A 26,390-nucleotide genomic window follows, 5' to 3' on the forward strand; every position below is an offset into this window, starting at 1 on the left:
AGGGCACAAATAGAGACAGACAACCATTCACACTCACAATCACAACAACACTGGATGATACCATAACTATAGTCTTATTTATTTTGACTACAGTCTCCATCGTTGATTATAGGTATCATATTAGGATGGATTTATTCAAATTTCCAGGGTTTTTAAAATCATATCGTATTCACTGCTGCGGACATTAAAAAAAATCAACCCTATAAAGGGTTCAAACCCTTTAAGTATCACCTATTGCTGTTCTTGGAAGAGTTCAGATGTTTCATCCACACATATTTTTCCTTTTGTTATATGAAAAACAAGTTGCATAATTTGACATATTTTGTTCCAGATCACTGAAAAAATGATCAATATTCAATTCTCTGAAATTTGTTACCTTACTTTGAAATCCTTTGGTTATTATTACATTATTATTGCAACTTGTAATTAAAATAAGGCGTTTCATTTAATCGAAAGACGCTATATTGTTGTCATTCCACATTTTTGCCACGGGGTGGTGCCCACGGAGCAAAACGTATAGCAGTCGTTGTACGTCATTGGTTAAATCCACAATGTCTCCTCCCCTTTCTGCTTTGCGTCCACGCGCTGTTGTTTTGATTGACACCAGTAGTCGAGCTTCAACTTTTGTTTTCGCCTGGGTCGTCGTGAACATGCATTTAACTCACTAAAAAACGATGTTTGAAGTACTAATGACAGCACCAGAGGAAATGACACCGTGTCCACTAAAATCAGAACAGCGTCCTGATGGTGTACGAAGCTTTCTGTTGGTGGATGACCAGGAAAACCTGCAGGTGAACTTAGCTAACATTTAGCTGCTAAGCTAAGAAGCGAACGCCAAAACAACTCCGAACGATTTGGCTAAATATGTTAGACAAAAGATCGTTTCCGAGTTAGCATCACCGTTCGGTGGCAGTCACTCCGCAATTCGTAATTGTACTCGAAATGTATCTGTGACAGTTCGTGGGAAGTAAAATAACGATTTTGTTGTGAAAATAGCAACTATTGTCAGCCAGCCTTTGAAAACATCTCGGTTCGTGCCATTCTCTTTTTATTTAGGAACATGGTTGCGTGATTCAAAACATCGCGATTGCTTTTAACGTGGGATTTCTTTGATGGTGTGTTTGAGGGAAGGAATAAGTAATAATAAAGATCCGTTCTAGCCGAACAACAACTTTTTTTCTCTCTCAGAATCGCGATTAATATAACCTGGCAGATGTTCTCAGTGTGGAAAAACAAATGTGTCAATAACACAATGGCAGCATTGGAATGTTTGGAGAAATGATGTGTTGTGTAGGTGCGCCCAAACCAATAAAGGCTCCTAATATGTCAGTAATTCAGGTTTTATTTCCTCTAAATGACATCAAGATCTGATAATATTCAATACATGTTGCATCACTTATTAAAAAAAACACTACCTTTGAAGAGCCAGGCTTAAAACAAGTACACTGAATGAATTTAAAGTGTATGCTGTTTTTTTTTTGTCTGAAAATTGACTTTGTGGTGTTGCCAGTGTGTTAAGGTAGTTATCCTGCTGCATTTGTTTAAGTAAAATCGTTATTATATCATCATCTTATTACCCAATAAATATTGAGTAGATAGTAGCAAATCAATCAACAGTTTAAAAAAATGATTATGCTCACGGGTTGATACTTTAAGAAGGAAGTGTATGTGATTGTGCTGTTTGAATCGTATGTTTGCATTGAAAAAACAAAACAAAAATGTCCTCTCCAAGTCTGCATTTACATAAATGTCGTTTCCTTTTGTTTTCCTCTAGGTCAACAATGAGGTGGATTTTGTGGAGAAGCTGAACTGTTCAGATGTGGGAGGTGTCAAAGTTCTGTCTATCTTTGGAAACACTGGGGATGGCAAGTCACACACCCTCAACCACATTCTATTCAATGGTGAGAGTGTGTTTTTTACCTCCAAGTCCTCCAGCTCCTGTACGGTGGGCGTATGGGCTGCTTATGATCCCTCCCTCAGTTTGGTCGCCCTGGATACTGAGGGCTTGTTAGGGGCAGCTGCCAATCAAAACCAGAGAATGAGACTTCTGCTTAAGGTAAAAATAAATTCATGCTTTTAGCTTGAAATGTTTCATTTGTAGGTAAAAATTCACTGACACTATTTGAAATTGTGGAGATACAGACACCTGATACAACTTTAGTAAAATCTGAACATAATTTAACAAGAGCCATTTCCATAATGTTGACTTAACAAGTGTGATATAAATACGCTTTACCCTGTAATGTCAATTTATTAGTATAGGACCACAGTGAAATGCAGTGCCATTATGGACCTCAAAAGAACACTCATCATTCACCATGCCATTAGTATGTGTATTGCATTTGATCAAGTGGCCCATAATATTGGGTTTTCTCAATGTAAGTTGACCTAAAATGAGAAACACGACCTTGAGAAACCAATATCGGATGCATTATGCGGTAGTTTATTATTAGCCATCTGATGTGTTATAGGCATCTGGTTACATTGCAGCTAATGAATCCTCAAAATGTCTGTTTATCTTTGACACAATGACCGAATTTCAGTTTGTTTACAGTTCCATAACAATTGTTTATTAGATTAAGTCTACTCACCCCCTATCTTTCACTATTTCAGGTGTTGGCTGTGTCAGATATCGTGATCTACCGAACGCGAGCCGAGCGTCTGCACAACGACATGTTCCAGTTTCTTAGCAGTGCATCAGGGGCCTATCTGAAACACTTTACACCTGAATTGAGAGCCCTGTCAAGTCGATGCGGTCTGGACGTGCCCCTCTCATGTCTTGGTCCTTCGGTCATCGTCTTTCAAGAGACGACTCACACACAGTTGCTGGGCCATGGTGAACAATTACACACAATTCATTTTTTTCCACCATTCAGCCACACCAGAAATGCTAAATTGATAAAGTAGTAATTTCATAATGCAGTTTTTTCCACAAAAAACTGTCATTCAACGCTGAGTATGATCTGCAAGAAAATATAAACTAAATGTTGGTTAAAAAAATAGATAAAAATGCAATTTTTTATTTAAATTACACAGCACCAGTTTTTCCTAATGTTTAACATCCTTTTCTATTAACCACAAAATACCATACTCAGTAACTAATATAATTGGAATACACCACATAGCAACTATTGATTTGTTTGGTTCGGACATTAACGTTATATTTGGGAAAGGCCCTGTATTACACATTCATATTCATGTGTAAGTCATTGCAGTTGGGTAAAACCTGGATAAGATTGAGTTTAACATTGGCACTTATTCACCCTATGCCACTATGAATAATAAGAAAAGTTTCAAGTTGGACCTTGTTAGCGTAATTGTAGTGATACTAACTGTTCTCCTGTGTGTTTAAGATTCCAAGGTGGCTGGCCATGCTGACATGCAGTTGCAGAAGAGGTTTCATGACCTGGGCTTAGCAACTGATGCCTTCAGCTCTGTACAGTACAATGGCACCCAAACCATCACACCTCCAACTGATTACAGTGGACTGCTGGAGGCTCTTAGACAGCAAGTGCTAAACACTCACACGCGTTCGCCGCGCCACCCAAGCATAGTGTTTCAAGCTTTTGAGGTAAGCACTCCATATTGGTGTAATAATACACAGTCAAAAGACAGAAATGACTTTAAATTACCAGTGCATTATGATTTTTTCCCTCCATTATCAACATTTTGTTTTTCATTGTATACTCAGGCCCTCAGTGAACGATTTTGTGGGGACCTTTGCGATGATAAGCTGAATCTGTACACCTTCTTCCCAGATGAGTACTTCACCTGCTCAGCTGTCTGCCTCAGTTGCAAGTAAGTTAGTCATCATTTTTGGGACTGGCAAGCAAATATTTCCAGACTCTCTAACCTGCACAATAACTAAACAGATCGAATAGTCAAAGAACTGATCTAGTAATTAGTTTAGATTAGATTAGAACTTTATTTCATCCCGTATTCGGGTAATTTCTTGGTTGCAGTAGCAAGACACACTACACATTGTAGATCTAGGTAAGAAATTAGATTTTATTTCTTGTTGTTATTTTAAAAAAAATAATAATTGGTTGATGGAGGAGGAGACATCTGTTGTAAACTCAGAAACAGAACAGCAACTTTTCTGATCTTACAACTGGCTTTTAACATGCAAAATTCTCGGTTTAACCGTTGAAAACTGTTTTATTTTTATAATTGTTATTTTTAATTTTATTTCAGGTGGAAGATTAAATTAACTGATTGTTCAATTTGTATTTATTTTAAAGATAAATATATATTGGCTGAGATAGGTTCCAGCAGCCCCGCACTCTTTGTAGTGTAGAAAAATGAATGAATCAATGAATATAAAAAAATAAATGAAATGTAACATGGCTTTTGACTAATTGGAATTTATCTGTTATTTTCATAGTCTGTTTGGCAGAGCAAGCTTGTTGTAAAACAGTTAATTTTGTAACTAAATCAAATAAATAGATAAAAGTAACAAGCTGCAATAGGTTCCCTGGGGTATCAAGCTAAAACGTCTGATAAACTACAAGTTCAAGGTCACAAACCATGTTATCTAATCCATGTTTGGTCTGGAATCTTGTGGTATAACAGGGTTTATATCCCTACATTCAGCAGTAAAAGTGTAGGACATTTCATTTGTACTTCACTAGTTAGATATTCATGCCCCGTGGAGCATAGTGGCATTTGTTGCCTGTGTAATACTGGTTTCATATTGTTTTTTTGCACTATTTTTAAAGGTCTAAAAATGTCGGCATCAGTCTGTGAGGCTTATGTAAGAAGGATTGTTTTTTTTTCTTTCAAAAAAGTTTCATCTCAGGGCAAAAACTCTGTAGCTTAATAAGTCTAACAGGGAATACAGAAATTGTGCTATTTGTTGGGTAGAACACTAAATAGCACTAAAATGAATGCATGAAATTATGTTTATTTTCTTCATATTTTTCCTCTTTGACTTGCAGAACTGAACTGATGTTGTGCTTTGACTTTATTAGGCGAAGCTGAATATGCCCTCTGGTCTTGCTTTTGTTTTTGCACTGCTGTAGATAAACCATGTTAATTAGGCCCACACCTGTGTTGAAAGCTTTCATTTTTTTCGGTTGACTTAACTTGTTTACAAAGTATTGTTTTTGGTATGGGTGGGCGGTAGTTACTCTTTCACCATTCATAATTGGCTGCGTGGGAGATACTCTGTGCCGACTTTCCCACCGTGATAATTTGGTAAAATAGAACATCTCAACTCATTTTCTGAACCGCTTTATCCTCATTAAGGTCGCGGGTGGTGCTGGAGCCTATCCAAACCGCACATGAATTTTTCCTTCTCCCGTTACAATCATGGACTTTTATGTGGGGCGTTAAACCTTTTTTTTTTTTTAAATGTTTACTTACAGGTATCTATCAATCTGTCTGTGAAGCCCTTTGTTATCTTTTTTTTGGAGGGACTATACATTTTACTTGTCTTGACATTGCACTTGCCTGACTAACATAATTTGAGTAGAGAACTCAAACTTTCCATGTTGGTCTGAACAATGTTGTTTTTTTTGTGCCCTACAGTATTCGCTGCAAGAATGGAATGAACCACTTGCGAGACAGGGTTCCCCACAAGGCAGATGGACTGTGCCAATATGCACACCAGTACAACAACAAAGTCCTTATCTGTAAGGTATGATAAGCTCCTGAAATCAATTTGCATATTATACCATTTTAAAAATGAATTGAATAAGATCTTGTTAAGATTTGAAATGGTTCCCTTCGCCATATAAACAGAGGTGCTATGAAGGCGGCAGAGAGGTGACAGTCATGCCTAAAACTTCAGCGTCGTCTGACAACCCGTGGTTTGGCATTGCCAAGTTCGCCTGGTCAGGGTAGGTTCCTGTTTTGATTTCCCCCCTTCAACTCCCTTTTTCTTTTTTGATGGTCTGCTTTCTTCTCAGATACGTGTTAGAGTGTGCCAGCTGTGGCGTTATTTATCGCAGCAGACAGTACTGGGTAGGGAACCAGGACCCAGAGAGCAGTGTGGTGCGTTCGGAGGTCAAACACGTTTGGGAGGGGGTAAGTACACCATTGGTTCTTTGCAAGAAATGCAAGATTTGGTTTTAAAACTATTTTAAACCCTCTTTAAACCTTTATAGGAGGCAACTGGTACAATAATCTCCAGTTTTTTTAGTTACAAAAACTCTTTTGAAAAATGAAACCTGACAAATAGCCACCGGATGGTGCTGTGGTTCTTTTCCCTAAGTTTGGTGCAGACTATTTGGGTGTGATTGGCACTCGAAGGCAATGTTGTAGCGAATGCAAATGGTTGTCTGTCTGTACCAGTCACTTGCGACCAGTCTTGGGTGTACTCGGTCATTTGCTGGAAGTAAGATGGGATAGGCTCCAGCACCCACTCACAAGGATAAGCGGTGTTGAAATTCAGTGAATAAAACTACCAGTAATGGATAATCCCTTAAAATACATTGTCTTACACTACACCCTTACCACACAAACCTAAAAAAACATTTTAAAGTTGGTTCAGTGACCACTAGTAAATATACGTTTATGTGATGTCTAACACATAGCTGAAGATGTAAGAAGGAAACACATTCCCTCTGTACTGCAACGTAGAACATTGTACTCATCAGTTCATTTATTGTTATTGATGGCTGAATTAGTCCAGTATTCAATATGCTAAATGGGAAAACTTGTTGCTTCCAGTCGGACACCTTCCTTGGCAACCACCAGAATGCTGCCCAGAGAGTTCTGGATGGGATGAACTACGTGATCCAGTCAATGTCCGAGTACAGCACTGGCCCCACCAAGGCTGTTACGGCTTGGCTCACGGACCAGGTGGCGCCGCCATACTGGAGATCCAACACAGAGATTACGGTAAGTGACACACATTAGGACAATAATGGGAAGAACTATGTTTAAAAAAAAAAGTAAATCATGGTATTTTTCAAAATTCAATAGATCCAAGATATATTGATTAAAAGTTGGTCTAACAAAAAGTACTGCAATTTGCAATATTTATAACTTCAAGTTGAAGCCTTGGTTTGTTAAACAATATTGAAGAGGATTTGAACCATAAAAAATGGAGGTGGGCCTTAATTGAATAGATAATTTGCGTAAAAATATGTTTTGAAGTATGTTAACTTTTAAATAAACATGAAAAAAGAAGAGAACTGATGGAAGGCCTGCTTACAAAATCTAAAATGTTTGCAACTTGGGTTAGTTAAAAGTATTATACCATACTTTATATCAGAGCTTGATTGTTTACCTTCAACACCAGCCTCTAGTGAGTCCATTTGTGATCACAAGGGTCAAGCAGTGAAGTGTTCTGAATGTTGGGTAATCAAATACATCTTATGAAAGTGTATTAGAAATTCATATGACAAAAAATGATTGGTATTTTGTGTGAACGGGTATTCGTTTACTTCTGCAAGCATGAGCCAATCTTGAAATCAAATGGCAATTTGTCTTTGATGGAGAAGAGGATATTATATGTGCTATAATAATTCCGTACGTCATAAGTCATCCATATGAAATTGATATTGATTGAACTGGATACAAAATTAAATGCTTCTAGGATTTAATACGCAATGTCATTTGACAATTTCACACTACGCAGGATGGCTCTTATGATGAAATGCAAAAATTATGCATTGGTGCATTTAAATCCTGTGTTCTCAAATTATAATATTTGCATTGTTTGTACTTGTTAGTCATTCTGTCAGTATGTATTTCACAACCTACATTTTGAATTTAATTTTTAATCAAATTCATTGTCCTCTCCTTTCTTGCTGAATTCAAAATTTAAGACAATTTTGTGCAGACCGCATCCTGGACAATTTACTTTAATGTTTAAAATCATATACAACACATTTCTTAACTTATCTGAACCAAAGTATACTGTTAACTTTGTAAAATAATACATACATTAAATCTAATAATAGTTGCTTAAATGCATTCATTCATTATCCTAATATGTTTTGTAAGAAAACTATAATGTTTCATTTGGCAACATCAGTAGTTAAAGGTTTTAGTAACGTGGTACTTTAACTTTTATTTGCTTCTATTTAGATTTTTCACGATTTAGATTGTGTTGTAAGGTAAAATGTATGATGCGTGACTAGCTCGAATAAATTAAAAATAATCTCACTATTGAGATACAGCAAGCTTGCGCATATTCGCTGTTTGATAACTGTGAATTTCCAGAGCCCTTAGTTACATAAAATTTCAGTTGTTCCATAATTCCGTGCTCAGCCAAAGCAGTGCAAATATTACTTTAGCCCCATGTGTTTGAATTCTATTGGCTAGGTTTATTTAATCGATAGTTTTTTGCTTTGTTTTGTTTCTTAGTTGAACATGTCGCATTCTAATACATGTCCTTAATTGTACTCTACATTGCCAAAAGTGAAAACATTTTTTTCTGGTTCACTTCTGCTGCATCTACTTGCTGTAGTGTAAACTCATGTGGTCTAATCTCCTTTCTAAGTGCATATTTGTTTCCCTATGTGTGCTGTCACTTCAGTTTGTGCTTGTCTTTTATTTATGCTTCTTTATTTTTGAGAAGAAGAAAGTGGTCTTGAATAATTTAAGTACTGAGTATCTCAGTTTAATGATTTTATACACGCTAGACTAGGGGTGGGGAAACCAGTCCTCAAGGGCCGCATTGGGTTCAGGTTTATATTCCAACCGAAGAAGACCAAACCGGTATTTTAAAAGGCGGACGAGTGCTTAACGCGTTGGCCTTGCAATTTTGGGGTTTTAGGGTGTGATCTGAGGTCAGTACTCACTGTGTGGAGTTTGCATGTTCTCCCCTGGCTTGCGTGGGTTTTCCTTGGGTACTCTGGTTTCCTCCCACCTCCCAAAAACATGCAGGGTTGGTAGGTTGAACACTCTAAATTGCCCCTAGGAATGTGTATGAGTGTGAATAGTCGTCCATCTCCTTTTGTCCTGCGATTGGCTGGCCACTGATTCAAAGTTTCCCCTGCCTGGTGCCCGTAGTTAGCCGGGGATAGTCTCCAGAAACCCTTGTGAGGATAACTTTTCAGAAAATATGGTGGCTTAAAAGTGTAATCGGTTGATTGGCATCAGGTGGTACTGGTTTCAGAAGAAACCTCATTGGTTAAACTGTCTGTGCTAGATCAGTTGGAACAAAAACCTGCACCCACTCTTTAAAAGTGTTGATGTTTGCCATTCTGCTTGCATTTGATAGGCTTGTCATGGCTGTCACAAAGCGTTTGAAGAGGGGGAACGTAAGCATCACTGTCGATCGTGCGGCGAGGGATTCTGCCACCTGTGTTCCTCCCATCGCATGCCAGTTCCCGAGAGAGGCTGGGGAAGTAGCCCCGTCAGGGTGTGTTTGGCCTGCTATCGTCAGGGTGGACCAGTAGAAACCAACAATCATGGTGAAACTTCAACATTTTTACACAACGCTCCTTTTGAATCAAAGTAACAGAGAGTCCTCAGGTTGCGACATATTCCACCCACAATGTTTCGGCTTTATGACTCACGTCCCCTCGGCCATCACTGTATCTGCTTAGCTAGTGCAGTGACGAACAATATGTTCATATTAGAATATTACAAGATTCAAATCATAATATGACAAGATAAAAAAAAAAAAATATTACATGATTCAAATCGTAATATTACAAGATTCTAATCGCAATATTACAAGATTCAAATCATAACATTACAAGATTCTAATCGCAATATTACAAGATTCAAATCATAACATTACAACATTCGAGTCATGTTGTTGCTTATTTTTAATGCAACGTCAACAGTACTCCTTTATGATACTGTGCTACATTTATTCCTTATGTACAGTATCTTTTTTTTTCTTTTAAAAGTTTCTTTGGTTAGGGAAAGCGTGAGAATGCATCCATTTATTCTTATATGTTGTTGTGTTTTCCCTTAGTGTACAAAGCAGAGCCTCGCGGTCTGATTGCTCGCAGAGTGGCCGAAGTGGCTCAGTCCACTTTGGACATTGTCAGCACTGCAGTGGACTATCCGCTTTGTGAGTTTCTCCAAGTCAAATGACATTTATTTTTGAAAGGATTATGCATATTGTACACAATTCATGTGGCTTCCCAGGTTTATGGTTTTACCTAAATCAGGATCCTGAATTACGTATTCTATTCATTTGAACAATAACATAACAGCATGGCTGTTCATTTTCAAAATACTTACCACATAAGATGCGTTTTTAGTTGGTAAAATCTTGGTTTGCATTATGTATTTTTTAGGCTTTGTGAAGGATGTGGCTCGACCAGACTACTGGGTCCCAGACCAGGACATCAACCAGTGCCATCAGTGCTCCAAAGTCTTTACTCCAGTCATGTCTAAGCATCACTGCAGAGCTTGTGGTCAGGGTGTATGCGGCGCCTGCTCCACTCACTTGAAGCCTGTACCCTCAAGAGGGTGGGACCACCCAGTGCGAGTGTGTGACAAATGTAGCGCCAGTCCTAATATTCTCTAAGTGCGACTCTTGAGTCTCGAATCAAAGTAAATGACAATATTTTTGTCAAAAGAAGGCTAGATATAAGCTGCCGGACCAAGATCCATTTAAAAAAAAATCTCTTCTGCCTTCACCAACTGATTTTGCTTCATGTAATAGCAAAAAAAATGATCAGAGCTCAGCAGTCTTCACTAGAGGTTGTCGCTTCGAAAATATGACAACCGCAGCGCGAGAGTACTGCGCCAAGTGACGTGTGGAGTAAATAGGGAGTATGTAAATGGACCATCGGTAATGTTTTTCCAAACCTGGAAGTAACTTTAAATACATTTACATTTTATATTATGAGCCTTCAAATTATTGGAGGGGATCAATGTCAGTTTGTATTCCTGACATGTGTATTCTTGAAGGTTAATTTAATGGATGGAGGTAAAAATAAAAATAGATGCCTCTGTAATACTAAAAAATAACACATGGGGACCCTTTCACCATAAATGTGTGTAGTATTGCATTCCACTTTGTTTTAAATAAATTGTCCAGAAACATTTTTCACTTAGTTGTTTCTGTGTACTTGTAGTGAATTCCTCAAATGATGACAAAGGAAAGCGTAACCACTTGGTTGGTGCAGAGGTTTGTTCACTGGACTTGTATCTGGGAGACCTTGGTTCGAATCCCGGTCTGGAAACATTTTTCACTAAGTTGTTTCTATGTATTTGAGGTCAAAACACTCAAATGATGACATAAGAAAGTGTAGTCACTTGGTTGGCGCAGAGGTTAGTTCACTGGACTCCTGTCCGGAGGACCTTGGTTCGATTCCCGGTCGGCACACATTTTCACTTAGTTGTTTCTGTGTACTTCTTGGAAAGACACTCAAATGATTACTAGGAAAAGTGTAGTCACTTGGTTGGCGCAGAGGTTAGTTCACTGGACTCCCGTCTGGGAGACCTGGGTTCGACTCCCGCTGCCGACGTTTGGCTGAAAATAACTGGAAAGAAGAATTGGTAAATGGAACAAGAAGAAAAAAAAAGAAAAATCTTTTTAATTTATATTAAACACTTAGTCATACTTTTCAGCAAAAGGTTATATTCCGAACTGCCTTCGGCAGTTCGGAAGACAGTTGAAGGACCTGTCTGTGCGAAAGGCGTTCTCGGGTCGGCCTTCGGCCGACCCTCGACCGCTTGCTTGGTCAGTGAACCGCCGACACCGGGAAGCGAACTCACGTTCTCTCCGTGCAAAGGCGAGTGTGCAACCCACTACACCAACTCGTGCCCCACTTATACATAGGTGTTGAAACGTTTTATCCAAGGAAATGGGGTGAAACACTTAGTCATTTTTTGGACAAAATGCTTCATCCACTATTGAAGACTTATTCAGTTAAACACTTAAGGATTAATACTTATTCTTATAACTGAACAATATTTGGAAAATCTTTGCCGGCACTTGGAATTGAACCCAGGACCTCAAAGGTGGAAGACTGATGACTTATCCATTAGGCCACCACCCTGTGAGAGAAATCAGTAGTACTTGTACTGAAATATTTTATCCAAGGAAACGGGGTGAAACACTTAGTCATTTTTTGGACAAAATGCTTCATCCACTACTGAAAATTTATTCAGTTAGACATTTAGGCATTAATACTTATTCTTTTACCTGAACAATATTTGAAAAATCTTTGCCGCCACTTGGATTTGAACTCAGGACCTCAGAGGTGGCAGACTGATGACTTATCCATTAGACCACCACCCTGTGTGAGAGAGCAGTAGTACTTGTACTTAATACTGATTCTTTTGACTGAATAATATTGGGAAAATCTTTGCATGCACTGGGATTTGAACCCAGGACCAAAGAGGTGGCAGACTGATGACTTATCCACTGGGCCACCACCTTGTGAGAGAAGGCAGTAGTACTGGTAAATTTATCTCATTCATTTACCTGAATAATATTGGGAAAATCTTTGCAGGTGTTTGGATTTGAACCCAAGACCAAAGAAGCAGGAAACTGATGACATATCCACCGGGCCACCACTCTACAGGATTATGCAGTAGTATTTGTTGTTTTGTCTCTTTCCACTCCCAGATCATACTTAGTACTTTATGCTACCTTCAAGTGGGAAAAGTTAGGTAAGCAGAGCAAATCAGGATTTAAACCCAGGTCCACAGAGGTGGGAGGCCAATGACTTATTCACTGGACTAAAGGTTCCCAAAAGCAAGCAGTAGTATTTATTGTTTTGTCTGTTACAACTGCATAGTTCTCTCGCTACTTCGCGGTTCAAGTATCGCAGACTTAGAGCTTCGCAGATTTTTTTGGGGAAAAAAAAACAATATAAATATTACATTGAAACAACATATTTTACAGTTTTTTTTTGTTATAACATGAATTTCACTCTCTCTACCCGTATTCTGTTTTTGATTTTGTTATTTCGCATCATTCTTGTAGTATCTGAATACTATTCTGAATTCACAGGTAAGAAGTGTACCTTGTTTCTTCTCTTGTCCAACATGAAATAAATTCATTAGCACTTTTAAAGAATGCTCTCACTCTTCATTGTGCTAGTTGAAATATTTTCAACGTTGTAATTTGGTCAAAAACATATATAGAATATGGAAATAGAACTTTGTGGTATAAAACCTAAAGCAAAAGGCCATAGCTATGGTTGAAATGTAGATAGTTGTGCTCTTAATTCCTACAATTGTATTTATGAATACCTGTAACAAAAACAAACAATACAGTGGCAATAGGAAGATGTTCACTTTCTACTTGTACTCATCTGCATCAATGTACACTGACTCAGTCGTTAGATCAGAGGACAATAAAAGTGTAAACTTGCTGCTACTGCAGTTTTAAGATTCAAAGTGTCCATTAGTTCCACTTCTCTGAGCGAGAAAAGTATCATCAGAAGCAAGAGTATTCACTTCGGCCTGTTTGCCTCAAAAGCAAGGCAACACTGGTAACATCCATTTAAGCCTGAATTACTATCTTATCTTTTATAGTACAATATTATACTGCTCTACTATTCTTCTCATATGTAATCAGGCAAAAACCAAGCTTTCCAAATGCTCAGGTATTGTATTATATTACTTTATTCATCTTTTGTACAATACAAATATGTAGGTTTAAATACAAAAATCTGTAAATAAAGATTAAAAATAAACTTCATGTTTTTCGTTACCATTACTATACTACTTTTACAATCAAGTTGATGAGGTCATTTCGTTTGCTTTGTCGCAATAACCTACATAGATTTCAGAGGGCATTTAAACAAGAGTCCAGTGAAAGAATATATTTTCAATAAGCAATAAAATAGGATCTTGTTTTGTATATTCAAATTTGTGGGGTAGGGAAAAAAATAATAAATAAAAATGTGTCCAAAAATTGCAAATTATGATGTTGTAGTCATCATAGAATTGTTTTTTTTTTTTTTTTAGAATGCAACCTGGCAAATATGATATGGCATCAATACCTCACTTGTATTTGCCTTATCAATTAATAAACCTGTAAATCAGAAAACATTTTGACTGACTACTATCAATTTTGAGCACCTGAAAAAGTCTGAAAATATTTCTTCTTCATAAACTCTGAGAATTAAAAACCATGATGGGGTTTTGGTTTTGACATGATAGGAGAGACGCTTGTTAGGTTTATCTTTCTTATCAGACTATAAATATGGATTATGCTGAAGTTGTAAAAAATAAATAATGAAAATTCTCTGCTTTGCAGCTTTTAACAGTAAAGTAATATGATTGTGGGCACAGTGACACAAGTTTCTTTGTCCTTTCTTTTTCCACATACTGTTATCCTGTCTTTATAATGAAATATAGTCGGTTCCTTTCCGGTTTGCCATCCCATGCAAGGTTTTGCTCCATTCTCCCATTCACATACTGTTGATACTTTCTCTTGTGTCCTTCTTTTACCTCCATTTGTTCTATACATTCCTGTTGTTGTTGTTGTTTCACCCTTGATCGTCTTCCCACTTAGTGTTAAATCACTACAACTGACCGATGCTGTGAACAAAATAGGCCCAAACCCTGTTTTTCAACATAAGGGTGAATGTTGGAAGCTTGTAAATACCATGTTATCCTTAAACTATTGGTTAAACAAAAGGGGTAGTGCACATAGAAAGAGAAAAGTCTGCCAGCGATCAATTAAAGTTCTAATGATTTGTCTGGAAAAAGAAATAGGTACCCACTGTATGGGTGGGAGCATCATGCTAATATGTACACATGGGAGGTAACATGATAGCAATTCATCCCTGGGTATTCGTTTCCTGTAATATGACAACACTGCGCATAATGCCTGGACTTTGTCTTGATCCCTAACTAAAATAGAAGCCTTGGGTAGTCATGTTTGTCTTCCAAGTCTTACTTAATGTTCAACAAAAATAATTATATAGGATAAAAATATCTTTAGGTTACACTTAAAACACTTTTGCATTAAAGTAAATATATGTTAACATTAAAAAAATACAATAAATAAAATCAATTTTGGCAATAAATCACAACTACTGGTCCTTTTAGGTACAGTGGCCATAAAAAAAGAAAGAAAGAAATGAAAATAAATCATATCAAAATGTTTTCCACATGAACTGTGGATTATAATGCAATTGAAAAAAGAAATAGTTAATATAAACGGCTGAAATTGTGTAGTTGCATGTGCACACTTTTCTGTAATGGGATAAATAACGATGTATGTGTGAAACCGCTTTATCGCATTTATTCAGATTTTTCCTTGAGAAAATCCCTTTTTGTTGTTGGTGCATATCTGAAAAGTCTAACATTGTATATCCGCTGTACATACAATCACAATCCAGCCATTTATGAAACCTGGTGAACAATAATCCTTCTGTTTCTTCACAACAAATTCCTCACCACACACCCACCAAAAAATAATGCCAAAAGCGGTCAAAAGGGATTGGAATGCATCAGTTACCTTTGAAAGAAAGTAACCACTGATCATGTCGCTGAGCAACATAGTCAGTGTGTCAAGGGACTTGCAGCATGTCAAGAAGTAAAAGCCGGGCTGCGGACATGAACTCTGAAAAGAGGCGGAAATGAGGTGGTGAGATTGAGATCATCACATGATCTGTAGTGCTGCAGTGGCAGCCCAACAATCTGTAAAGCTCTCATTGGAGCCTCAAGAAAGCAAGATCAGTACGATGTAAATACTCTGTTGGAGAGCTTTTAGTAGGATGCTACACTGCCAGAGTATTTCAGTATTTGCAAACCCTTTTCATCAAGCTTTTCTCCTTTGTAACTGCAGGGCTTGCTTGCACTAACTACCATGTTGCTTCTCATCTTAAAGCTCTATTTCAAAAGTTTTCTGCAGGTTGTTCGAAAACGGGTTTGCTGCTGCTGGACTTTTACTTCCAGGTGCTTGAACTGCTGGTTTGGTGTTGGTGCTCTCAAGGGCTGCCCATTTGGCCTCAAAACGGTCATCATCTTGGGAATTACTGGTCACAGGAGCAGTCAGTTGGCTGCCTTCTGGTGGCCAGCAACTAGTACTGCCACAATTCCCGCCATTGTTAGAGTTTCCATTCTGTATGGCTGTTGGAGAACCGCTATGTGCTGGAAGACCGTTAATGGCTGTTGAAAGAGAAGCAGTGGCGGAAAACGTTGTGGAAAACCCTCCAGTGGGCATCCCCGAATATGGGTGGTGGGCGCCACCCGTTCCGAGGATTCCTACTTTAGGTGCTCCGACTCCGGAGCCAATGGCACCTCCTGTGCCAGATGAGCCAGTTGCTGTGCAGAAGGCATTCGCCACCATTTGTGATGGCGTAATTCCTACGACGGGCACGCTGACATTAGGATAGGTTATAGTGCTAGCTAAGCCTGGCATATAGGTTTGCATGGGAACAAAAGCTGGTTGGACGGGCTGACTGGCAAACATTCCAACAGGTGCAGAAGTAGCGTCGAAACCCAAAGGGAAGGGTGGCATGATACTTGGGAGGGAGCCTCGGGGTGCTAGGATGGAGGGCTGGATTATAGGAGCACCTGACATACTTGGGCCAGACATTGTTGGGATGGACATTGAAGGCAACGACATAGGGGGGCTTGAAATCGGAGGCCCGGGTATGAGGGGGACCGATGATATGGACATAGCCGGTAGGGGCATTGGTGCCTGAGCTGGGAGAACAGAGGGTCCCACGATGAGAGGTTTGGCCATAGTACCAAGCGACATTGACAAAGTGGATACCGGGGCCAGAGTTGCTATCTGCTGACTTGACACAGATGGGGGACCTGGAATGGTTGGGATGGTAGGTCCAGGTGGGGGTGTCTGCTGAGACCTGACTGCCTTAGAGACCTCTTCGAGCCATCGTTCGGCCTCTGAGGGGGTACGTTTGTGTCCACTTTGCCCTATTGCAGAAACTGGAGGGGGAGAGTGGAGTGGTGGATCTGGTTGAACCCAAGAAGATGGAGCTAAAAGGGACAAAGATGAGTCTTTAGAGCAGGTAAACAGATAAAATAGAACTATAGAATATAGCAGACGGTTTGCTACCCTGCGTTGGCGCGGGTGGAGGAGGCAAGGCTGGGGGCACAATACAAGTTGGCAAGCTAGTCGCAGATGAACAGGGGTTGGAGAAAGGGTCTTCAGATGGATTCGTGAAGGAAGTGTTGATCTGGCTGCACAGGGCATTAATATCCCCCTCGCCAGACAAATTCATGTCTACTTCTAGTACTAGCAAGAAAGCATCACACACAAGGGAATTTGTAGAATGAAAATAAGAAAGAGGGTGGAAAAGAGAAGAAAAAAAACAGAGTTGGAATCAATTCAAGATTGACAACAACATTCACCAATATAAAAAAGATGCATATTACTTGGGTGCTATTGTACAATATGTGTTATTCTACATTGAAAGGCTTTTCCCAGTTCCTTCCAGGAATAAATAGTAAAGGGAAGTAAAATTCAATCATACTACATATCGTGGTTTTGTACATAAATTAACAGTGTGCTCTATTGGAATGAAACTTGATACTTAAGACAGATTTAAAACGGATTTTAGTGAGGGAACTTTTCAACTCACCAGGGTTCTTGGTCTCAAAGTCAGTCTTGCGTTGCAATGTGGATGGCAGGTCATTGAGGCGAAGTGACAGCTGTCTCTTGAAGGGAGAGTTCTTCTGACTCAGAGCAGGAAATCCACGGAATGAGCCTTGACGCACCAGCTGCTCGATGGGCGCGTGGCGGCGGGGGATGGCGTGAGGCCCACCGGGTTCTGCTGTGCCCTCGGGTGGGGAAGCCGTACCCGGGGGTAGAGCTACATGAACAGATGACTGGTCTGCTGAGAGGAGAGTGGGGTTATAATAAATATACATGGGAATCCAATGAATGCAACAATAGGTACAAATTAGTAGTTCTAATTTAAGTGGCCTTAACAAATTCACTGTTATTAATAGCGATTGACTTCCAAGAAGGAGGAAAGTAAAGATGAGAGTATGACTGAGCATAGAAAATGCAATGGTACAATTTAAACGGAAGATCACCTTTGTTCTTATCTTGCAGTTTGTCTTCCCGGTCACTGCCGCTGCCGTGATGACCACAACCAGAGTTGGCGCGAAAGGAACCCTCGCGTACAAATGACGTGCGGCTGGCATCGAAAGATGCCGTCACACCGCACTCTTTTTCCCGACGCTGTTTCCTCTCCAAGCATGCCGCGAAGGCACAGCCAACTGCATGGCTCAGTCTCTCCCCCTAATGCACCATGAATAGTCAAACAATAAAAAAATTAAACAATTAAACGTTTTGAATTCCCTTAAATATAATCAATTGCAAATTAGATGTGAAAATAAGAATGACTGTCGTATTAGGCCAAGGGTTCGCGGGCCGCTTTAATGTCAACTTGATTTCATGTGGGCCGGACCATTAGATATAATATTTAGATTTTTTTTTTTTTTTTTTTCAAATGAATTAATAGAACTGTATTAATATCCCTGAATATGCAGTTTTTAAAGATCTAAAACAATGTTTATTTGATCTTTTTTTTTATATATTTTAAGATTTTACTGATTTTTGAACTAAAAACACTATAACACGATTAAAAAATTCCAATTATTGATTTAAAAAGGGGGAAAATCAGGAAATGTAATATAGATCTATACTCTTCACTCTAATTTGATCCTAAAACAGATGATTTACTTTCCCCGGCCACACAAAATGATGCGGTGGGCCAGATTTGGCCCCCGGGCCGCCACTTTGATACGGGTATTAGGCTGTCGTGATAATGCAATGATATTACATTCCTTTTTCCAACAAATGGGTCCACTGTGGCAGGCTATGAAACAACTGAAGGTATTTTAGAAAATGTAAAGATATTTCGTAAAAACTTCAAAGTACGGGGAAGAATAGAGTTCATGAAGTAGGACTGTGTACCGAATGTTTAATTGAAGGCTTTGTCTTTTTGGCAGGATGCAGTTATTAACATAAGTGTAAGAGTAGAGCTAGACTTACTGATCTGTGGCTATTGACTACAAATAGAAGGTGTATTTAGCTCACATAGCAGTTTCTGAACCATTTTCCTCATCCATTTCACAGATGAGTTAGCGCTTTTGGTAGTTGTTTTGGCAAACGGACAGTTAGCAGCCAATTACGCAACATATATAGCTATTACTTCACACTATTTACAGAGCTCATCCCACTAATAGAGTCCCACATTAACCAAATTAAGACGCAGCATGCCAAATAGTTTTTTGAAGAGTAACACTGGCAAAAATAGTAATTAAACAGTAGTGCGCTTTGTGAATATAAGGTAGAACAGGATAAAAAGTGAAAGAAATTTGCTAGTGCCTCACCGAATCTTTAAGTGCCATAAAGCAGTGGCACATCCAACGTCTAGTTGTGCCGTCTCTGCAGATATAGGAGAATGCCTTGTCATAATTTCGATCAGGAGCACAGAAGGAGACTTTCTCTATGGTCTGGTCCACAATAAGGTCCTGGAAGAATAGAAAATACACATTTGTACATGACTTGCATCATTTTGAAACTACCAGAAAACTACAATAATGCGATAAAGGCTCAAGATTCTAAGATTCTAAGTCCCACACAGTCCTTTTTGTATGGACGATTAATCCCAGTCAGATTGAACAAACTGGTTTCACAATCAATGTCATTGGAGTGCGCAGTAAACTGATCCATTTCCGAGGTTGCCTATGAAGAAGTTCTTTTTATTCTCACCTATAAAAGTCTATAAAAACAGTCTATTGACAGTAGGCACTTTTTAAATGTCTAGGATGTTTGTTTCCCTTGCCTTTTCTTCCATTAAAGGTTTATTCAGCCTGTCTCTATGTCTACACAGGAGACCTGGAGGGGGGTATCGCTTTTTTTGTGTATATTTAGGGGCCCCGAGCTTACTTCTTTGACACTCCAAAAACAAAAAAAAAGAGAATCGCAACACGAGAGTAGGGAGGCAGATGAAAGGAACAAAGGAGCACGGAGGGACTCGCACACGCATCCACTGGCATCCTTTTTGGCCTCAGAAAACAAAGAGAAGGGTGGAAGAGAAGAGAGAGCGAGTGCAGATGAGGACTGGAGAAGAAAAAAGTGAAGAGAAGGCAGAATAACGGGGCATTCACTGACTGAATGCATTGAGCTGCTGGTACCAAGGTGAAAGGCAGTGCAGAGTAGAGTGTCTTCTTTTCAAACAACGGGTAGGGGGTCGCGTGACGTCGGCTTTCCATTCAAATTGCAATACACACACAGACACCATAGCCAAGTGCAGGAAAATGTCAATAAAGTAAGTGTGCACTCTGTCCTCTATCATATAGCTAGTGTGTTTTACTCGAGGATGAATATAGCCTGGTGACACGTGACTGTGTATCTCATCTCGCTATCTAAAAGGTTGTTCTTTCTGTTGGGTGCATCATGAAGGTCATGCGTCATAAGCAGTCCATTTAAAACGTACTCACTGATTGAGATGGACAACTAAAAGAAAGGTCACAGTAGAAGCACAGAAACCAAAGTGGAATGTCGCATAAGTTCTTTTGGAGTATCATTGCAAAGAAGGGCTGATTCGCCCAAAGCTGACTTTAAAATATGTTAGCATGAAAGGACAAAATGTTCCTAGGAAAACCCGTAGTTCACATTCTGGGTTCCAGACCAAACCTATTTTGGTTAATTTTCATACTGAATTGTTTTTCATGCAACCCCAAATTAGAAAATGTGAAAACATTGTCGTGGAAACATTGTTAAATCACTGGACAAAACCGTCTGGGCGGATTAACATGGTAAAATAGCATAGGTGGTAGAAATAAACAATCATGGACATATTGATACAGTTTATCCATGTACAACTGTTTGCAGGACATTCGTTAAATAAGCGGGTATTGATGCAACGTCACTTTTATCTATAAATATCTAGAAGACATTCCATCTTGGTGCAGTGGTTCTTCCACATGACATTGGTGCGGGGAAGTCTGGGTTTGATTCCCATTCTTTGGAGGTGTGATTGTGAATGTGAGTGGTTATCTGTTTTATTGTACCCTGCGAATGGCTGGTAACCAATTTGGTGTGTCCCGAGGTTATATGGGATATGCTTCAACACCCCCCGTGACCCTGATGTGGATAAGCAGTACGGATGATGAATGAATGAATGAACATTCCATCTTATCATCGCTCCAGGCACTGCGAACCAAACAAAATTTCCCATAATGCCTGTGGCTACAGAAGCCTGTCACATGCAAACAAATGTATGATTTCAGCTTTGGTCTGAACCTCTGAAGATGCGCACCACAGACTTTATAGGTTTGGCCCAGACCAAACAGGGCAGGTGTAAATACACCTGCAGATTCACAGCAAATGGCAGACAAGAGCCACATGCAGCTCTGAAGCCCCTGGTTGGACATATAGTCAGTAGCACTGAAAGATTTAACTCAGCACTTTGATTTGGTGGAAATGTAATGCACATAAGGACTGCATTAAATACTAGAATTACACGGTTTTTCATAATTATCTGAAAATAACTTGTTTTTAATCAAATATGAATGTTTTATTGTTTATTGTAGCCTACTTGACAGACAGCAGTAATTAAGTCAATGTTTGAGATACCACACTTTCAGAATCACAGGACTATATCATACAAGAACTAATGAGCCACAGGTTTCTGGTATAAATTCTAAATTTAAGATAATTCATTGTGAGAATAATAGTAAAGTATTCTATATTTCCATTGTACACTCAAGGTCATATTTGGGTCAGGAACACAAACAGAGGTGGTGTTATTGAAGTGGCGCCAGTGGGGGTTGAAACACGACATTATGTGTGTGGTCTTTCGCCAATATGAAAGGAAGACGCAAAAAGGGGCTTCTCCATTGAACGCACTCACTCCTTTATTCTCTCCAGCTATTTAGTCTGATCTACTTTCAAAAGATTCCCCGGTGAGTTGCACTCACACAGGGACGCCTCTCAGTCGCTAGACATTCCTCAAGTGCAAGTTTATGTCTGAACTCCTCCTCCTCCGACCCGCTAAGCACCTTTGGCAAGCTGCTGGGACTCAGATGGTGTACATAATGAACGGAGGAACGTCTCATTTTAATTAACGGTATGCTTTTCGCTTCAGTGGGCCTTTCCAATAAAAATATAGGTTTAAAGTGATGGACAATACCTCCAGCAGAAAGAATCTTGTTAAACTAATTAAAAATAAAGAGAATTTGAATTTTTAAAATGCATAAGCTGCCACCTTAAGTGCGGCTTGACATTTTATTGGGGCTGAGACTGTTTTGATTCAATCAATATTTGAGCATTCTAGATTGCCCGACCTTTATTGTGACGCCATTAATATACAGTACTTAATCAAATGCACCTTTGATCGAGTCTAATAATGTGTATGAGCGATGCCATTTTTCTATTTAAAGGTTTTTTTTTCCATGATCAAAGGTCGAGGAAATTAGCGATTTGCATACCGAAATAGGGCGGCCTGGCAGGTGAGTGTTTAGCACGTCGGCCTCACAGTTTTGAGGTCCTGGGTTCGAATCCAGGTGACTTCACCTTTGTGGAGTTTGCATGTTCTCCCCGGACCTGTGTGGGTTTTCTCCAGGTACTCTGGTTTCCTCCCACATTCCCAAAAAAAGGCCGGTTGGATACTCTAAATTGCCCCAAGGTACGAGTGTGAGCGTTAATGGTTGTCCATCTCCTAGTGCAATGTGATTGGCTGGCCACAAATTCACAGTGTCCCCCAACACGTGCCCAAAGTCAGCTGGGATAGACTCCAGCACCCTCGCAACCCTTGTGGGGATAAAGCGGTTCATAAAATGAATGAATGAATGTATGCATACTGAAATACTTTGATGGGGGGGAAATATTTTGGACATAATTGAAGTTCGTGGTAAGAAAAATCTGGGAGTGACAACTTAAAATCAGCCTTACCTTTGTTTTATCATCCACCACTCTCAATCCGTCAGCTGAGACCCACAATACTGCTTTCACTGTCTTTTTTCCACTCTGAAATGAATGCATATGAAATGGATAATAATTAATAATTTAAATAGTATATATTTTTTCAAAAGAATTGGGAAAAAGGATTACAGTAATAAAAACACAAATAATTCCAAAGAAACAAATAAATTAAGACTTCAATAAATAAATAATAGCAAATTGTTGTAAATTGGAGGAAAAAACAAGATTACACACTTAAATACAAAGCTGAAATGGATTGGACGTCTATTATTGTTAAGAGTTGATTTCATGATCAATTTCTCTCTTTTATGAACTACAAAAACACATCTGGGGTTAATGGTAACACTATACAATATTACTGGGTGGAAAAAGTGTCTATTCGAATTATGAATGTGTGAGTCAGGAAAAGAAAATAGAGCAATAAATGATTGTCTTTGAACTATTTTGTAGCAGCCTACAGCCCCAGATATTGTGTAATCCCATAGAGAGCAACAGAACCGAACAGGAAGCAATTTATTGAAGCAGGCGTTAAAGAGGGGAGTGAAGTGAGGAGGTGGATGAGTGATTTATTAATAGGAGGGGACATTACAGGAAAAGAAATATTGTTAGTACAATGCAGTAATGTGTATTTAAAACACACAGTCATGTTCCCTAGAATTGTATCAGCAGAAATGAATTAGGATGACATACATATGTAAACATAATGAAAAATCTCCAAACAAGGCAAAGAAAATGTGTTGTATTTCTGTTTCTGTTCAAAGATATAGCAAATGGCTCAACATTGGCGTAGCTTTATTAACTGCTAATTCGTTATTTTTATTCTCTTTATTTCAATTAAGGATGAGTGGTTGGATGTTCTCCACGGGCTTGCATGGGTTTTCTCTGGGTACTCCGATTTCCTCCCACTTTCCCAAAAAATGCCAGTTAAACACTTTAAATTACCCTTAGATTTGAGTTTAAGTGCGAATGGTTGTCCGTCTCTTTGTACCCTGCAATTGACTGGCCACCAATTTAGGGTATTCCCTTCTACGATCCTTGTAAGGATAAGCGGTTGGGAAAATGAATGAATTCATAAAAATTTTCAATTCAAGTCATGGGTTATTGTGACCTGGGATATACGGGTCTTCTTATTTCAATTTAAGCGACAGTGTGCATTTCTTAAGAAAACCCCAGTCTGTACTGTGTAGTATGTGGAAATCTTAGCCCCAAACATATATTGCACTTTGTTAATAATTAAAGAACTAGCTCAATGAAAGGAAAATAAGAGGGAGCTGCAGTGATCATAAAATAGCTGACTGTGTGTGTGTGTGTGTGTGTGTATGTGTGTATGTGTGCGTGTGTGTTATATACTTACAATTTTCAACTTTTTCACCGCCTCCTCGCACACATGCATCCCTCTAGACTCGTCCACCTCCACCAAGCCTAGGTACTGGAAGCAAAGAGAGACATTATTTTTAGATGTATTTCATTGACGTCTACACTGTTATTTTAATCAACCTGTCTGTTGAAGTTAAAGTCTCTTAAAAAAAGCAAGTTTAGTTTTCTCTAGTATTTTACAATATCCTTACAACTCAGGATTTTTTATTGTTGCTGCTAGCCTTTAACTCAGTCACTGCCATTAAAGGTTATAAATAACAAATCCATTTCAATTGGGTAGGCTCATATTGAATAATCATGTTTCAATGCCAGTGATGGGCACGGTTCCAAATGGATTAGATGTCTATTGCCATCAATGACAACCAATGAGTTAATACTTTAAAAAGAGAAGATTTTCATCTTTTTTCTCTCTTTACCAAATGAAAATGGAAGGATTTCAAGTTGGCCCGCACAGCTTTTAATTTTTTTTCTAAAAGCAGCCCAGAAAAATGTTTGGACTTTGCTGCTTTAAAGTGCATAATTACAGTGGAATAGGGACAGATATGACAGAAAATAATAAATAAATAGGGACCTTTAAAGCTGAGTCATCCAAACAAAAAAATAAAAAGCCATTTTAGATAATCTTACTGGTTTCGTTCTTGTTGTCTTTAAAACTTAAATAACTTTCCTTGTCAGTCAATATATGGGAGATAATTGACATTAAAAGGCAAAAAAAGCTCCCACAAATGTCCTTTGATGAAAATCCTGACTATTATATCTATAAAGATGTAAAATAGAGAACTATTTAATGTTGATGTATAACATAAGTCCTGCTTCCGTACATTTCCTTAACACTGACAGTAGCGGTATGTCTTTATTGAAATAATAACATCATAAATGTTTTTCCAATGAAAAGTATATCTACCAAAATAACACATCCCAGAGGTTTTTTTTATATTGATGTCTATTCTAACCTCAAACTAACTCATTTACACAGTTCAAGCTCACAGTCTGATGGGAGTCACTTCCGCTTCCAAGAGCTTTCAATGATGTGTGGGAGTATGCAGTCAAACAGATATACTGTAGTTACCAAATAGCTCAAGGCAGACTTTAGGAAAATTGAATTGCTGGAAAACACAGTATTACTTTTTCTAAAAAAAAAAGAGGTCATGCAAATGAATTTGTCTTTCATTCCTGAATGGTGTGGTTGAGTGTTTATTTACTGTAATCAGTAGAACATAACTCCCACGACTAAAATCTTCAAATGTAAAATGATTCAATATTAAAAGTGCACTTTGGTGGAAAAACTATGAAAACAAGCAGCTGGTGTGCATGTGAGTGGTCTGATCCTTTCATTTATGCAGCTGCATAAAACCAGGACTTGTTTTCTTAACCTTATCGTACACACAAGGTCTTCTTCTGTTCTACTTTGCTCATATGTTTTGCCTTATTTAAAGCTACTTTATTACATGTGTTTCACTATAGCTGATATTGAATAACAGCCATTTTATCTCCTTGAATCTCTCAATTTCCCATCTACTGAACATTCATTTTATCCAGTCTCTTCAGTCCATAACTCAATAACTGTCCAGAGGGCTCAGAGGGTCCTTTAAATAAACATTATGTCAGAAAATAAAAAATATCGATATAGATTTAGTTTCAAAAAAACATGCGCTACTTCGTCATATTGTGTTTTAGAATTTGCATTACTCTTAAACATTTTGTATGAGTAAAATGCTAACACTTGACACATTTTCTGACACTTGTCCGCATAACTTTGAAAATAGATTAGGATTTTTGGAACCACGATTGAGAAGAATGCCTAATTTTCAAACTTGGAGAATAAAATCTACATTATGCATCCAAAGTCTTATCTGAAGTTCATCTGAATAGTGTAAATTCTTTTTAATAGATCACATAATAGGTATGTCTGAGAATTAATGAGTTATCTAGTTGAAATTATATTGTAATATAAAAAAATAGGGGTTGCAGAGACTTACTTACCCGTACTGAGAAGTTACATTTGCCCTTGCGTACAGCCTCCTCATCTGCCTGCCACTGATGTGGTCTGCTGGCCTCGGGCACATAGGTGGGCTTCTTCCTTCTCAGGCTCTGACGAAGCTTGATCATCTCCGGGGTCACGTGCTCTACGCTGCTGAAGACAGAGGGAGAGAAACCATTTTATTTTTTTGATTAAAACACATGCAGATTATTGACAATTTAAATGATAGAAAAAAAT

At 38.6% G+C, this 26,390-nt stretch overlaps 2 protein-coding genes across 11 annotated transcripts in view; one reads left to right on the plus strand and one right to left on the minus strand.

The window, feature by feature from the left end:
• The first annotated feature begins 577 nt into the window (after positions 1-577).
• LOC144200807 (zinc finger FYVE domain-containing protein 1) lies at positions 578-10,964 on the plus strand. 2 transcript variants are annotated; one of them, XM_077723122.1, is made up of 12 exons: positions 578-791; positions 1,775-2,056; positions 2,614-2,836; positions 3,354-3,571; positions 3,692-3,798; positions 5,530-5,638; positions 5,743-5,840; positions 5,910-6,027; positions 6,673-6,843; positions 9,176-9,368; positions 9,881-9,979; positions 10,209-10,964. In XM_077723122.1, exons 1-12 carry the CDS (start codon positions 675-677, stop codon positions 10,439-10,441), a joined length of 1,968 nt encoding a protein of 655 aa, XP_077579248.1. In that variant the 5' UTR covers positions 578-674; the 3' UTR covers positions 10,442-10,964. The 2 variants fall into 2 exon arrangements, with proteins under 2 accessions (XP_077579248.1, XP_077579249.1); XM_077723123.1 differs by lacking the exon at positions 578-791 and having other exon boundaries at positions 1,792-1,865; positions 1,936-2,056.
• Positions 10,965-13,474: 2,510 nt separating this feature from the next.
• numbl (NUMB like endocytic adaptor protein) overlaps positions 13,475-26,390 on the minus strand; it is a 38,768-nt gene continuing 25,852 nt past the window's right edge. For 3 of the 9 annotated variants that reach the window (XM_077723023.1, XM_077723022.1, XM_077723017.1), the window contains 8 exons: positions 26,156-26,303; positions 24,150-24,224; positions 22,766-22,840; positions 19,198-19,338; positions 17,893-18,100; positions 17,436-17,690; positions 16,910-17,089; positions 13,475-16,830 (listed from right to left, as the gene is read on the minus strand). In XM_077723023.1, coding sequence (XP_077579149.1) covers positions 15,710-16,830; positions 16,910-17,089; positions 17,436-17,690; positions 17,893-18,100; positions 19,198-19,338; positions 22,766-22,840; positions 24,150-24,224; positions 26,156-26,281 — 2,181 coding nt within the window. In that variant the 5' untranslated portion in view covers positions 26,282-26,303 and the 3' untranslated portion in view covers positions 13,475-15,709. Of the gene's footprint in view, positions 16,831-16,909; positions 17,090-17,435; positions 17,691-17,892; positions 18,101-19,197; positions 19,339-22,765; positions 22,841-24,149; positions 24,225-26,155; positions 26,307-26,390 lie in introns of all 9 variants that reach the window. The other 6 variants (XM_077723021.1, XM_077723020.1, XM_077723014.1 and 3 more) reach the window with 4 other exon arrangements.

This window comes from Stigmatopora nigra, chromosome 8 (genome assembly GCF_051989575.1).
Source record: "Stigmatopora nigra isolate UIUO_SnigA chromosome 8, RoL_Snig_1.1, whole genome shotgun sequence".
Classification (NCBI taxonomy): domain Eukaryota; kingdom Metazoa; phylum Chordata; class Actinopteri; order Syngnathiformes; family Syngnathidae; genus Stigmatopora; species Stigmatopora nigra.

What these genes read in the sequence shown, in the direction of transcription:
- LOC144200807 (XM_077723122.1), top strand. Translation starts at nt 675, where the DNA reads ATGTTTGAAGTACTAATGACAGCACCAGAGGAAATGACACCGTGTCCA. An exon ending in GCCAAGTTCGCCTGGTCAGG is followed by an intron (nt 5,841 to 5,909) that starts GTAGGTTCCTGT and finishes CTTTCTTCTCAG; the next exon opens with ATACGTGTTAGAGTGTGCCA. An exon ending in TGCAGTGGACTATCCGCTTT is followed by an intron (nt 9,980 to 10,208) that starts GTGAGTTTCTCC and finishes TGTATTTTTTAG; the next exon opens with GCTTTGTGAAGGATGTGGCT.